A 14025-nucleotide genomic window follows, 5' to 3' on the forward strand; every position below is an offset into this window, starting at 1 on the left:
TTTCTTGGTAGACACTGAGAGAGTATTTGACTAAATTCAGCACTTCTCATAAAAGCTCTCTGTGATCTAGGAAGACCGTGACATTTATTGAACATAATAAAGAATATGCATCAAACACTGACAAACGATATCTCCGGAGAAAGAGGGAAGTGATGCGAGATCATGGATTCTCTGCCCTGTTAGTCATTCAGTGAGTATTTGTCAAGAACATACTGAGATTCCGTGTTGGGAACACAGCAGGAAATGGCTTGTGGGGTCCTGTTCTCATACGCTTACATTCTAAATAAGAAAAACTCAAGTGGGCGCCCGGGTGGCTCAGTGGGTTAAAGCCTCTGCCTTCGGCTCAGGTCATGATCCTAGGGTCCTGGGATCGAGTCCCGCATCGGGCTCTCTGCTCGGCAGGGAGCCTGCTTCCCTCTCTCTCTCTCTCTCTCTGCCTCATTGCCTACTTGTGACTCCTGTCTGTCAAATAAATAAATAAAAGCTTAAAAAAAAAAAAAGTGAGTGCATGTGAAAAGAAGTTTAATAACATGACCCAGAAAGGAAATGCCAACTACAGCTCCATTAATACATTATTATACACCTACTAGAACGATAACATGGAAACTACCAACAATATCAACTGCTTGTGGAGATGTGGAGCCACGGGAACTCGCATTCCTTGCTAGCGCAAACGTTAACGGGGCAACCACTTCCAAGACAGTTAGGCTGTTTCTTATAAAGGTAAATAGACAGTGTATGAACCAGCAATTACACTCTTGAGTATTTATCCTAGAGAAATGAAGGCATATATTCTCACAAAAACCTACATGTTAGTATTCAACACAGCTTTATTTGTAATAGCCCAAACTAGAAAAAACTCCAGATGTCCTACACCAGGGGGAGGGTTAAATACACAGTGGTGCAACCACACCATGGGACTCCACTCAGAAATAAAAAGTAATATTCTATTCTCAGGCTGAGCAACACAGATCCAGCTCGAGCTCATTATGCTGAGTGCAAAAAGCCAGTCTCCAAGGGTTGCACACTGCAGGATTCCACTTATATCATATTCTCGAAGTGACAAATTATGGTGATGGAGACAGACCGGTGACTGCCAGGAATTAGGGATGGGCATAGTATGGACAATTAAGGAGTAACACAGGGACTTTCTTTGTGGCGGTGGAATACTTCTGGCATCCTCATTTGGTGATGGTTACTTAAGTCTACACCTGTGACCAATTTCCAAGAACCAAGGACACTCAAACCCTCCCAGAAGTGCATGTAGAAACTGGTGAAATCCAGGGCCCCTGGATGACTCAGTCGGGTTTAGCATCTGCCTTCTGCTCAGGTCATGACCCCACACAGGGCATGGAGCCACAGGGGACAGGCTCCTTGCTCAGTGGAGAATCTGCTTGTTCATCTCCCTCTTCCCATCCCCCCTCCCAGCTTGTGTGCTCTTGCTCTCTCTCCCAAATGGATAATAAATAAAAACTTTGAAAAATAAAAAAGGAAGACAGTAACGGGTGAAGTCCAGATAAGTTTCAATGGTATTGCACCATTGACAATTTCCTGATTTTGACAATCCACTACGGTTCCGTAACATATGGAGGGAATCTGGGTGAAGGGTACACCAGAACTCTGTATTAATTTTGCAACTTCTTGTGTGTCTTAAATTATTTCAAAATTAAAAAGTTCTCATTTTAAAAAAGACATACATAAAAAACTGGGAAAATATAACTGCTGTATATGGAGTAGAAAAAGAGGTACCCTCCAAAACAAATAGAGCTCCTGTAAGAAAATGATGACTAACCCAATCAACGAGGCAGCAAACATCCAGAAATTCAGAGGAGAAATATAAATGGACATTAGATAAATATCCATGTGTTAAGGTGCCTGGATGGCTCAGTCAGTTAAGCTACTGGCTCTTGATTTTGCCTCAGGTCATGCATGATCTTGGGGTCATGAAATCGGGCCCCACATCGGGCTCTACATGAAGCGTGGAGTCCGCTTGAGATTCCCTCTTTCCCTCTGCCCCTCCCCCCACTTGCATGCGCACTCTCTCTCATTCAACAAATACATAAAATCTTTAAAGAAATTTTAAAAAATCCATGTGTCCATATTCATTCTCACTAATAATTAAATCAGTTCAGATGAAGACAATAAGCAGATATCAGTTTCCATCCGTATAGGCTGATGGCAGCATATAGACAGAGGGACAGTCCCATTCATTCATGTCAGTGTAACTGGCCAACTTTCTCACAGGCAGCTTGATGGCACTGACCCAAACGTTAGATGTTTACACCACTTGACCAAGATGTTCTTCTAGGAAACACAACCCTGTACAGTGCAGCGTTGTTTCTAATAGTGAAAAATCGGAGATGACCGAAACATTCCTTACAGGCAGTTGGTTAGACAAAAATACAACAACGGCCACGAATACCTGGTGCTTTTGACGTTCCAGGATCTTTCTTAAGTGCTTTACATGTATCGGTTCACTTCACCCTCACAATAATCCTAGGATGTAGTTTCTAGGTACTGTTAGGCTCATTTTGCAACAGGGGAAACACACTCATTAGCAAGTGGGGAAGCTGGAGTCACACACAGGCAGCCTGGGTCTGGAACTTGTACCCTTAACCAAATACCACATTCCCAGGTGCTAACGTGGAGGGATGTGCAGGCATATTAAGTGAGAAAGTTGGTACGTACGAGAGGATTCCAGACAACAGTGTGGATATAAAAAGAAAGTTCTGACACCATCTTCAGGGCTAGCTATTATGGGAAAAATACCTTTTGTTTATACATTTTTATATTGCTTGACTTTTATTTTTAAGATTTTATTTATTTATTTGAGAGAGGGGAGAGAGAGAGAGAGAGTGTGTGAGCACAGAGGCAGAGGGAGAGGGAGAAGCAAACTCTCCACTGAGCAAGGCGCCTGATGCGGGGCTTGGTCCCAGGACCCTGGGACCATGACCTGAGCGGAAGGCAGATGCCCAACCAACTCAGCCACGCAGGTGCCTCTGCTTGACTTTCTTACAATACAAAATGTATCGTTTTTATAACTGGAGCAATTATACGGATATTTAGAGACAGGCCAAAAATTTAAGAGAGGAAAATGGGACAGAGAGAGGGAGATACCAAATAGGAATGTTAGGTTCGGGCTCCACTCCCCACCCCCTTCGCTGTGGGAGGCGCAGTGGAAGGTACTGGCTCGGGGTAGGTGGCCCTGCCCCTCTTCAGGCCTGTGGGGCTGGCCCTTCCCTGAGCACCTGACACTGCCCCAGGCGAGCAGGAGATGCCAGGCCAAAGAAAAGTGCTTCAAAAGAAAAACAACCAGCTGGATTCCAAATACCATTAAAACCCAGAGATTAGAAAAGACAGGCTAAGAATTTAAAGTAAGCATAACAGAAGAGAGCCTTAATCATAGGAAACCAAAGGAGGGTTGCTGGAGGGGAGGGCAGGGGAGGGGGGATGTGGGAACGGGGTGATGGGATGAGCGCCCGGTGTTCTAGGAGACCGAGGAAGCACTGACCTCTGGAACTAGTAATGCACCATGTGTTAATCAATGGAGTTCAAATAAATTTTTAAAATTCTAAAAAAAAATTAATCTCATAAGAAATTCTTTTATCCTAAAACCTTTTGAGATAAATCAAGTTGTGGCTTTTTTTTCTTTTTTGGATAAGGAATTATTTATGGGTCTTAAATATGAACTCAGATTTAAAAAAAATTTTTTTTTTAAGATTTTATTTATTTGAGAGAAAGAGCGTGCGCACAAGCGAGGGGAGGGGGAAGGACAAAACAGATTCCCTGCTTCATGCCAGGACTCAGAGATCATGACCTGAGAGCCAAAGGCAGAGGCTTAACCGGCTCCACCACCCAGGTGCCCCTAATTGTCTTTATTAATTGATTTACGAATGAAGCAGCAGCAAAAAAAAAATAGTAGCAAAGAATCTGATGTTTAAGGAAAGGTCTCCTCCTAAGGGTAAGGAACCGAAGGGCTCTATCTGTGACTCTCCTAGCGCAGGCGAGTGTTTTCCAGATGCACTGGTTAAAGGTTACATTCCGGCGCTGGGGGGCGGGGAATGTTGAAACTGTGGTTGGGTTAGGTATTAAGTCTCTGTTGACTGACCTGGGATCTTAACAGGAGGGACTCCATTTGGGGCCTGTGTTTTTCTTGGTCACAGCCGTCAATACGAAAACAAATGTTAAAGAGCTAACATGGAATCTAAGAAGAGACACTCTTTTCCAGCAAATACCAGTACCCTTAGAGCAATGAAAACGTGAATTGCAAAAACATCCTCTGGCTCACTAAATAAGAGAAAGTCTGGGCTTTTGACCCAAGCTGCTCTAGCCTCTCTGCAGTCTTCTGGGTCAAGGTAGTGCTTGAACCTCGGGCAAGGCCATGTTTAACCCAAGCTGTCAAGGCCAATGTGTGAGAGTCCCAGGAGCTGCCTCCTGGTGCAGCTGGGACTCTCAGTCCAGGCTCAGGACTGCTCCTCCACGATGCCTCCTCTTCCTCACTCTCCTAACTCAACCAGTGTCTGCTCCCCAGGGAGCAGTCGAGGCCCCAGCCTGGACCAGGCCCACATGGTGGCAGATGGCCTCGGGAGGAGATGCCACTTGAGCGTGGATGTGACCAACCCTGGTAGGCCTCAGAGCAGCCTCCCGTGGCTGTCAGAGGACACAAAGCTCCGTGGGTAGGAATTAGGCCGGGGACATGGGGGGCTTTGGGAAGGGGAGGCACTCGGGGCTGGGCCCTCTCCCTCGTGAGTCACTCCTTCTGCTCCTTGGAGGAAGCCTTGCCCCCAATTCGTGATGGCCGGAGGTGCAGTCGGGCCCTCTGGTTTGAGCGGGAGGTGCCGTTTCTGCTTTATCGGCCTGCACCGAAGACTACTGTGGGGGTGGTGGGGAGGAGACGGAAGAGAGCTGGGGTCAGAGGAACCGGAATAAGGACCCAGTGACCTGGAAGTGAACTGAAGTAGGACCCGGGGAAAACCACACTGGAATAGCTTCGGTTTTGTAGTTCAGGAGGCGGGGAGAGGTCGGCAAGTAAATGGAAGGGACTGGACTTCCATAAAGCACCTTTCAGGAGCTTTCAATACCCTACTCCCTCAGTCCTTGGAAGAACCCCGTGTGGTAGGAATTATCATGTCCGTTTTATCAGTAAAGCAACAGGCCCAGAAGTATCCCGTGGCTTGTCCAAGGTCATCTAATAAATAAGAAGCGAGGCTGGTCCTTTCTCCCCACCGCACTGACGCAGTCTAAAGGCGCTAAACGCAGCAAGTGACTCATCAGGGCCGCACAGGACTGATTAACCGGGGCTCTGCCCTTCCCTTCAGGAGGTTATTATCCAGCTCAGAGGCGTGAGCGGTGCGCGCGGCCCACCAGGATTCTTCTGGCTGACTTGGCCACTCCTTCCCCTCCCAGCCCAGCCTCCTATGAGGAGCAGGGTTGGCTCCCACTTGCAAACCTACTTGCTTGCATAGGTGGCTCTCAGTTGGCCTGTTCAGAACACCAGTCACAGCCGCTGTCCCCTTCCCCCTGGACGTATGCACCCACATCACTGTACTTAGAAAGAAGTCAGTATCGTGGTCCCTTATCCAGGGAAGGAGGCTATTAAGAAGAAATGTCCAGAGGCGCCTGGATGGCTCAGTGAGTTAAGCCTCTGCCTTCGGCTCCGGTCATGGGCTCGGGGTCCTGGGATGGAGCCCTTCATCAGGCTCTCTGCTCAGCACGGAGCCTGCTTCCTCCTCTCTCTGCTTGCCTCTCTGCCCACTTGTGATCTTGTCTGTCAAATAAATGAATAAAATATTTAAAAAAAGAAGAAGAAGAAATGACCAGTAATAAGTCAACAGGAAGCTGAGCTTGGTCGTGAGGAAATAAATTTATCCTGGGCCTTCACAATTGTGCCCTTACATGTTTAGTTTTCTTTCTTTTTGCTTTGAAGTCAACCCTTGGGACATCCTCTTTCAGATAGAGCCTGGACAGGGCAGAAACGCTGCCTTCGGGAGTGGGACTTGGACTGGAAGCAGAATGGTCAGAGGAAGGACTTGGAGGACAGCTAGGGAAGGCCCTGGTGGTCAGGCCCCAAAGAGGGAGGGGAAGATAGGGCCATGGGGTAGGCTAGGAGGTCGGGGGGCATTTTCACAAGAGACTCACGGAAGAGGAGGTCCCGGGTCAGGTTTTCTGTGGTTGGCAGAAGACCGGAGGGTAGAAAGAGGCTGACCCAACCCCACCATCAGCTCACTGCCCCAGTCTAAAAGTTTCATCGCTAACAAGTCACCTTGGGATGGAATATTCGGTTTTCTGGCTTCCCTCAGATGCATTTTCCCGAACAGAGGGTTCTGAGCACCCCGAAGATGTGAAAGGGGAATGTCAAGTTCAGAGGGAGGAAGGGGAAGCTCTGGAGCCACATGGGGAGGGGAGCACAGTTTTGAGAAGGGCTGACCTTGCTGCCGAGCAGTTGGGAAACGAGAGAGCACGTCCACGGCAGAAGGGACAGCTGGGTTGTAGAAAGGAAGTCTCACGCACAGAATCTGGCGCATCTATAGCACGGAATATTATTCCGCCCTAAAAATGAATGAAATCTGGGGCACCTGGGTGGCTCAGTGGGTCGGGCCGCTGCCTTCGGCTCGGGTCATGATCTCATGGTCCTGGGATCGAGTCCCGCATCGGGCTCTCTGCTCAGCGGGGGGCCTGCTTCCCTTCTTCTCTCTCTGCCTGCCTCTCTGCCTACTTATGATCTCTGTCAAAGAAATAAATAAAATCTTAAAAAAAAAAATGAATGAAATCCTGACACGTGCCACAACATAGAGGAGCCTTGAAGATGTTGCACTAAGTGAACTAAGCCAGTCAAGAAGGGACAGATATTGTAAGATTCCACTTATCTGGGGTGCTTAGTCAAGTTCGTAAAGACAAACCACTAAAGATGGTGGTTATGAGAGGCTGACGGGAGGGGCTGGGAGGAGCTGGTATTTAATGGGAACAGAGTTTCAGTTTGGGATGAGGAAGTTCTGGAGATGGATGGTGGTGACTGATGGTTGCAGAACGGGGTAGGGTACTTAAATGGCACTGGTTTGCACCTTGAAAGATGGCTTAAATCTTGGCTTCTGTATATTTTACCACAATACAGAAAAAAAAATAGCTAAATCTAGTAAAGCTTTAGATCAAACTCCCATTTTGCAGTAAATACAGGGGTTAGCAAAACAAGTTAAATGACGCGATGAAGACACACTGAGGCCAGTGTAGAATATGGGAGATTCTGCAAAAAAAAACTGACCTGAACTTCAAAAAGTCAACTCTGTTGGGGGGGGGGGGGATAGAAGAATTGTTCCAAACAAAAGAGAATAAAAAGACACAATTGCCAAATGTAGTGTGCGCCCTTTAAATGGACAAACTTAAAAGACATATTTGAAATAGCTGGGAAAACTTGATTATGGGCTAGATATTAGGTAATATTAGGGAATTAATGTTAGTTTTCCTAGGTGTGATTATGCCGCTGCAGTTGTTAGAGAATGTCCTTAGTTTCAGGAGTGACCTGCTGAAATATAACTGAAAAATCTGGGTGTGAAGGCCCATAGCATCTGCCACTGCTTTCAAATGATCCAGAAAAAACAAAAGCCTCACACACCCATCGAGGGGCAGAAAACAAATACGGCAAAACGGATACAACCGTTGAATCCGAGGTGGTGGATGAACACTGGAGAATTCTGTCCATTGTTGTGCCTATTGAAATATTCCTAATAAAAAGCTAGGGGAGAGAATGGCTAAAATTAACAAGTCAGGAAACAATCAGTGCTGGTGAGGATGTAGAGAAAGGGGAACCCTCTTACACTGCTGGTGGGAATGCAAGCTGGTACAGCCACAAGCCCACTGTTCATAGCAGTAGTATCCACTATAAACAAAATATGGAAAGAGCCGAGACGTCCACTGACAGATGGATGGATAATCTGGATAAAGAAGATGTGGTAGCGGTGCCTGGATGGCTCAGTCTGTTAAGCGTCTGCCTTTGGCTCAGGTCATGATCCTGGGATCCTGGGATTGAGCCCCAGGTCAGGCACCCTGCTGAGCAGGGTCTGTTCTCCCTTTTCCTCTCTTACCCCCTGCCTGCTTGTGATCTGTCTTGCAAATGGGTAAATAAAAATCTTAATACAAAAAAAAGATGTGGTGGATACCTACAAAGGAATATTACTCAGCCGTCAAAAGGAAGAAACTTGCCATCTGCAACAATGTGGATGGAACAGGAAGGTATTATGCTAAGTAAAACAAGTCAGAGAAAGACAGATACCATATGGTTTCATTCACATGAGGAACTTAAGAAAACAGATGAACATAAAGGGAAGGAAAATAAGATGATAATTGAGAGGGAGGCAAACCATGAGACACTGAACTCTAGAAAACAAACTGAGGGTTGCTGGAGGGGAGGGGGATGGGGTAACTGGGGGATGGGCATTAAAGAGGGCACGTGATGCAATGAACACTGGGTGATATACGCAAGTGATGAACCACTCAATTTGACCTCTGAAACTAAATTTTAAAAAAGTTGGGGTTGAAAATTTCCAGCTGTACAGTTTAAGCTGTGTGACCTTGGGCAGTCTCCTTGCCTCCCTGGCTTTTCTTCCTTCAGCTGAAGAACAGGGCCGCAAATACCCAACGCCGTTGTCTGGACTGAAAGTTTCAAGCGCCTGGCTCAAGGATCCGGGGGCTGTGGGGCATTGGTCATTACTGTTAACCGACAGTCCCTAGCGGGGGTACTTGGTAGAGTGAGCAGTGGCTTTGAGAAAGCCCCTCAAGTTCCGCTCCGCGGCGGGTTTCTCTGCCTGGGGAGGCGGATGGAGAGGCGGCTCCTCGGTGGCCGCCTCACTGTGCCAGCGGGGGACGGGTACAGGCGCAGCCGCGGGGGACGCGTACAGGGGCAGCCGCGGGGAGCAGGGCAGCGGGAGCGCGGGCCTCGGAAGCGGGGGCGGGGCTTGCAGGTGGGCGGCGTGGGAGCTCCAGCCCCAAGAAGTGTGGCCGCGCGGTCGTCGCGGGGGCGGAGCCTCTCTCTGGCGGACCAATCGTGGAGCAGATGTCAAAACGGGCGCGGCAGGGAAACGAGAAAGAACCGCAGGTAACCCGGCGCCGGCGGCTGGGGCAGCATCCTCCCCGGCGGACTGGGGCGGCCCTGTCTGATCGCGCGCCCTTCTTTCTCCAGCCTAAAGGACAAGAGAGGAGGCTGTGCGAGCCAGAAGGCCCGCTGGGCGGTGTCTCTGGGCGTGATCTTTGCGCAGAGCCACGTAGTTTTCTGCGCCCGCTTCCTCCTGTAAAGTCAGCAGTGAAACCCGTAGGAGGCAGGACGGGACATGCCCAAGTGACTCAGAGCTGGGAGGCAGTGAAGGGGAGAATGGCGACCTTTCTTTCTGCCTCGTGGTACTACCCGTCGTTTCCAAGTTCTCTACAGGGCACATGGGCTATTTTGGTAGGAAAAAGTTAAGCTGAACATAAAGTCAGGAATTCTGGCTAGCTCACGGAGTAATCCTTTATGGTTCCTGGACAAGCAGAGTATAACAGGAGCTGAAGGGCACGTGGTGCCTGAGGGAGCAACCAAAGGGGTACTTCGGGTACTGATGTGAAATTGGAATGCGAATGGGGTAGCAGAGGATACCAAGGAATCCCTGACCATTTTCTTAGAGGTGATAATGGCTTTATGGGGCATAAAATCACCACTAAAAATATCCATTTTCTGGAGCTGGATGCTGGAGGAAGGTGGAATTGACCACTCCTGCTAGTTGCTTTTAAAATTAAGGATGCTAGACCGAAGTTTTGTCGGTGCTTGCTTTGTCTAAGAGAAATGATTGTCATTAATCTTTCTCTGAGGCTTGAGCACACATTAAACACAGTATGTATGTGAGACTGAGACATGGGAGAAACAGACCCGAGGAGGGGATAGTCCCTATCTCCGACATCTTTATTATATCTAGAGAAAACTGTAAAAAGTCCAGTGTTTCTTTTAGAGGCCGCCCTAAGAGTATTTGCAGATGTTGGAACTTTCCCAAGTGAATCATGTATTTTTCAAAAAAAAAAAAATCATGTATTTTTCAGATCCTAACACTTCTTATTCTTCATTCCTGGCATTATGCCACTTGCAGGGCAAATGTCTGTGGCAAATCTGAAAAACCAAAGTAAAATGAAAACTGCTATTAAGGTCGTGTCTCCCTCATGACAGTGCAGGTTTTCAGTCTCCTCTTCAGGCTCCTTGATGCCCAATCAGCAGTAAATGGATGCCCAGCTCTTTAGTCTTTCTCAGGGCTTTTTTGCTCCGTTTCTAATTTTAAAAAATGCTGACATAGGGGACAGTGGCCTGGCAGCAGACACAAGTTCAGTGGGAAACTGCACCAAAAGCGCTCTCTGGCATTTACTTAACTCAGCTCTATCGCATCGCTATTTTATTAATCGTCGCATAGGTTAGGTCCGGCGACAAGTCCCATTTTACCAAGGAGGGCACTGAATCTTTTAGCCAGGTGACATGTCCAAGTGATACAGCACCTGCACTGCGGGACTCGGCAGCCAGCGGCCCTAACCGTTGGGCAGGACGGCTGTCACCGATCCTCCCGCAGATCTGCAGGAACTCGAGGACCCCTTACCCCCGACCCAGGTACCCGTATCTAAACGGTCGCAACCCCGCGCTTCTCTCGCAGCCTTGGGCGTTCCCAGGCACTAGCACCAACCTCATTTGCAAAACCACTTGCCCCGACCCGCGACAACGGTCGAGGGGTGGGGGAATCCTCTCCCGCTCCGGGGCGGCCTCCAATCGCGTTGCTGCATTCAATCCCCGGCAGTTCCCGGAGAAGCGAGTCCCGCGCGCGCCGCAGCCCCCGAGTCACGCTGGGGGGTGCAGCCCTTGCCGGGGCGGGGGGCGGCCGGCAGTGGCCGGGGCGGCGGCGCCCCTGAGCGGGTTAGCTGGCCCAGAGAGGGGTCCCGGGGGGTCCCGGGCGGCGGGCGGTCGGCGCTCCCGCGCGCCTCTCGAATCACGCACGTCCGGCCGGAGCGTCCAATGGGAAGGCGGCGTCTGGCCACGCCCACCGCGCGCGCCCCCTCCGCGGTGGGCTTTTAAAGGCAGCCGGGCGGCGCGGGGGCTCCCAGGACCTGCGCGCCGCCTCACCTGCCGTCCCGCCTCGCCGCCGCCGCCGCCATGCTCTCCGTCCGCGTCCCGCTCGCCACCATCGTGGACCCCCAGCAGCAGCAGCAGCTCCAGCTCTCGCCCCTCAAGGGGCTCAGCCTGGCGGACAAGGAGAACACGGTGAGCGCGCGCGCGGGCCGGGCCGGGGCGGCGGGGGGCCTGTGGGGTCGGGGGCCTGCGCCTCACCGCGCGTCTCCCCGCAGCCCCCGAGTCTCAGCGGGACCCGTGTGCTGGCCAGCAAGACCGCCAGGAGGATCTTCCAGGAACCCGCCGAGCCGGTGAGTGGCCCGGGCGGCCTGCGGGGGCGGGGCGCAGCCGGTGGAGTGCGCCAGCCGCCTCTTGGCGCCAAAGCCTCATTGTCTCCTCTAGGGTTTCAAACCCTAGCCACTCCCCGGGCCCGCGCTTCTTTCCCGCCAAGGCATTCCCTCCCAGTCCTTTGCACTTCCGCAGATCTACTCCTGTCCCTCTGTCACGTCCCGCTTCTGCTCTGAGTAGGATGCGTGTGTGACAGCTCACGCTCACACACCGAACCACCTGGGATTGCCGGGGATTGGACGCACTGGGCCCGAAAAAAGGGCAATTTCATGTGGTGCGCCCTATAATTAGCATTTTCATTACTTTCTCGCCCAGCAGAAAACTAAGGTACTTGGCCCCAACGTGGAGGACGAGCCACTACTGCGAGAAAACCCTCGTCGCTTTGTCATCTTCCCTATTGAGTACCATGATATTTGGCAGATGTATAAGAAAGCTGAGGCTTCCTTTTGGACCGCCGAAGAGGTAATCAGAGTCAGGAGCCCGAGACTTAGGAAGTTGAAGCATTGCCCCCAGCTCTGGAGGAAGCCCCCTGCAGTGCGGGTTGTAATTTGTTTGAAATGTCCTTGTTCCCCTGGGGGATGGTTGCCCCCACGGAGGATGCGGGATGCAGGATGCGAGCTGTTCTAACTGGCCAGGGGAGCTATGCATGGGAGGGATGTTCTTTTAAGCCATGAATTAGGTATATGTGCGAGGCCCCACACGCTTAACGTCCCTTGTGAACTTCTAAACTTCAGGTGGATCTCTCCAAGGACATTCAGCACTGGGAGTCCCTGAAGCCTGAGGAGAGATACTTTATATCCCATGTTCTGGCTTTCTTTGCCGCCAGTGATGGCATAGTCAATGAAAACTTGGTGAGTTTCCCAAAAATCTGCTTTCATTCACTTCAAGATTAAAGCGAAAATGAATTCTCTTGCCTCATCTGTTAAGTCACATAGTTGTAAGCTAGTAGTTCTGTTATATGGGGTTTCGTGCTTTATAATATCCTTGGCAATTGTTTTTTCCTTATGGTTAATTCCCCCCACCCCACCACCACTGGCTCTCTCGAGAGGCTCAAAGACAAGTTAAGTGCTGGTAATGGGTTTACTCTTTGTGGCTATGACATTGCTTTTCTTTTTGTGGTTTTGCTGTTTTAATCATCTGATTCCATATGTATCCTCTTGTGAGTGGGTTCTTGGTGCCTTGAATTAGGAAAAAAGGAACTGATGAGTGTTTGCAGAATCCCTATACAACAGCCTCTCCGTGTTTCTTGAGCTGTAAATGGAGCATATATGGCATAACATGCTCAGCTTTACCACGGAATAAGGAAAATGTATTGTTTCTAAAAATAGAGACAAATCCTATAATGGTACAAAGGGAGTGTGATGTATCCAGGATCCCCTGAAGGGTTGCGCCTCACGCTGAACTGTGATGTGTTTCACCACTAGGTGGAGCGCTTTAGCCAAGAAGTTCAGATCACAGAAGCCCGCTGTTTCTATGGCTTCCAAATTGCCATGGAAAACATCCATTCGGAGATGTACAGTCTCCTCATTGACACTTACATTAAAGATTCCAAAGAAAGGTGAGTATTTGGCTTGCCTGTTGGTCTGCCAACATGTTTGAGACTCACTAATTGTTACACATTGTTTCAAGTTTCCAGTTCATGTGGGGGTGGAAAAATGACTCTTAAGTGACTAAGCAGACAAAGCAGTTTCTTTCCTTTTTTTTTTTTTTTTTTTTTTTTTAAGATTTTATTTATTTATTTGACAGAGAGAGATCACAAGTAGGCAGAGAGGCAGGCAGAGAGAGAGGGAGAAGCAGGCTTCCCCCTTGAGCAGGAAGCCTGATGCAGGGCTCGATTCCAGGACCCTGGGACCATGACTTGAGCCGAAGGCAGAGGCTTTAGTGCACTGCGCCACCCAGGCGCCCCCACAAAGCAGTTTCTACTGCCCGTGGTTCTGTCTGAGGATGAGGCCTACACTCAATTTTATTAGCCAGTCACTTAAAAACAAAGTTCTGAGGCTATTCCATTTTTAGAAGTGGAAGTATACTGTTAGTCATTCTCTTTCTTTGTAAACAAAGCAAAACACATCCAAAGAGGCTGTGTACAATGAACTAAATCTTAGGTGTGGCCAGTCTATTAACTTACAATGGGAAGCTGGGGCAAAGTGGAGGGGACTGGAGGGTGCACCTGACTAGAACATTACTACCCTCTTGAAGAGCTCGTAATACAGTACAGAAAATCAGATCTAGAGGTATAAGTGAGAGGAATCCCATAATAAAGTGGGGACAGCAGTTTGCTATTAGATCGGTGAATTTAGGCACAGGACTGTGTGAAGAGATGGTTTGCATCATGGGATCATTTTACAGGTTTGAGATTAGAGAGGAGGAGAACGTTAGAAATGGCTGTCTGGGGGCGCCTGGGTGGCTCAGTGGGTTAAGCCTCTGCCTTTGGCTAGGGTCATGATCCCAGGGTCCTGAAATCGAACCCCACATTGGGCTTTCTGCTCTGCAGGGAGCCTGCTTCCTCCTCTCTCTCTGCCTGCCTCTCTGCCTACTTGTGATCTCTGTCAGATAAATAAAGAAAAAAATCTTAA

The 14025-nt window shown here is 49.4% G+C and overlaps 2 protein-coding genes across 4 annotated transcripts in view; one reads left to right on the forward strand and one right to left on the reverse strand.

Moving 5' to 3' along the window:
• Positions 1-8644: 8644 nt before the first annotated feature.
• On the reverse strand, positions 8645-11151 carry LOC132022176 (sterile alpha motif domain-containing protein 1-like). The gene is made up of 3 exons (XM_059407518.1): positions 11137-11151; positions 10686-10904; positions 8645-9173 (listed from the first exon to the last, which is right to left on the reverse strand). The coding sequence occupies exons 1-3, from the start codon at positions 11149-11151 to the stop codon at positions 8721-8723; spliced, it is 687 nt and encodes a 228-aa protein (XP_059263501.1). The 3' UTR covers positions 8645-8720.
• Positions 10892-14025, forward strand: part of RRM2 (ribonucleotide reductase regulatory subunit M2) — a 46954-nt gene continuing 43820 nt past the window's right edge. For 2 of the 3 annotated variants that reach the window (XR_009405255.1, XM_059405144.1), the window contains exons 1-5: positions 10892-11257; positions 11341-11415; positions 11768-11914; positions 12187-12303; positions 12877-13010. Coding sequence is in view for 2 of the 3 variants with exons in the window: in XM_059405144.1 (XP_059261127.1) it covers positions 11150-11257; positions 11341-11415; positions 11768-11914; positions 12187-12303; positions 12877-13010 (581 nt within the window). In the remaining variant the exon portion in view is untranslated. The remainder of the gene's footprint in view (positions 11258-11340; positions 11416-11767; positions 11915-12186; positions 12304-12876; positions 13011-14025) is intronic. The other variant, XM_059405146.1, reaches the window with a different exon arrangement.

This window comes from Mustela nigripes, chromosome 7 (assembly GCF_022355385.1).
Source record: "Mustela nigripes isolate SB6536 chromosome 7, MUSNIG.SB6536, whole genome shotgun sequence".
NCBI classification, from domain to species: Eukaryota; Metazoa; Chordata; class Mammalia; order Carnivora; family Mustelidae; genus Mustela; species Mustela nigripes.

Coding starts and splice junctions, on each gene's coding strand:
- LOC132022176 (XM_059407518.1), bottom strand. Junction 9,174..10,685: donor CAAGTGGTTTTGCAAATGAG/GTTGGTGCTAGT, acceptor CTTGTCCTTTAG/GCTGGAGAAAGAAGGGCGCG.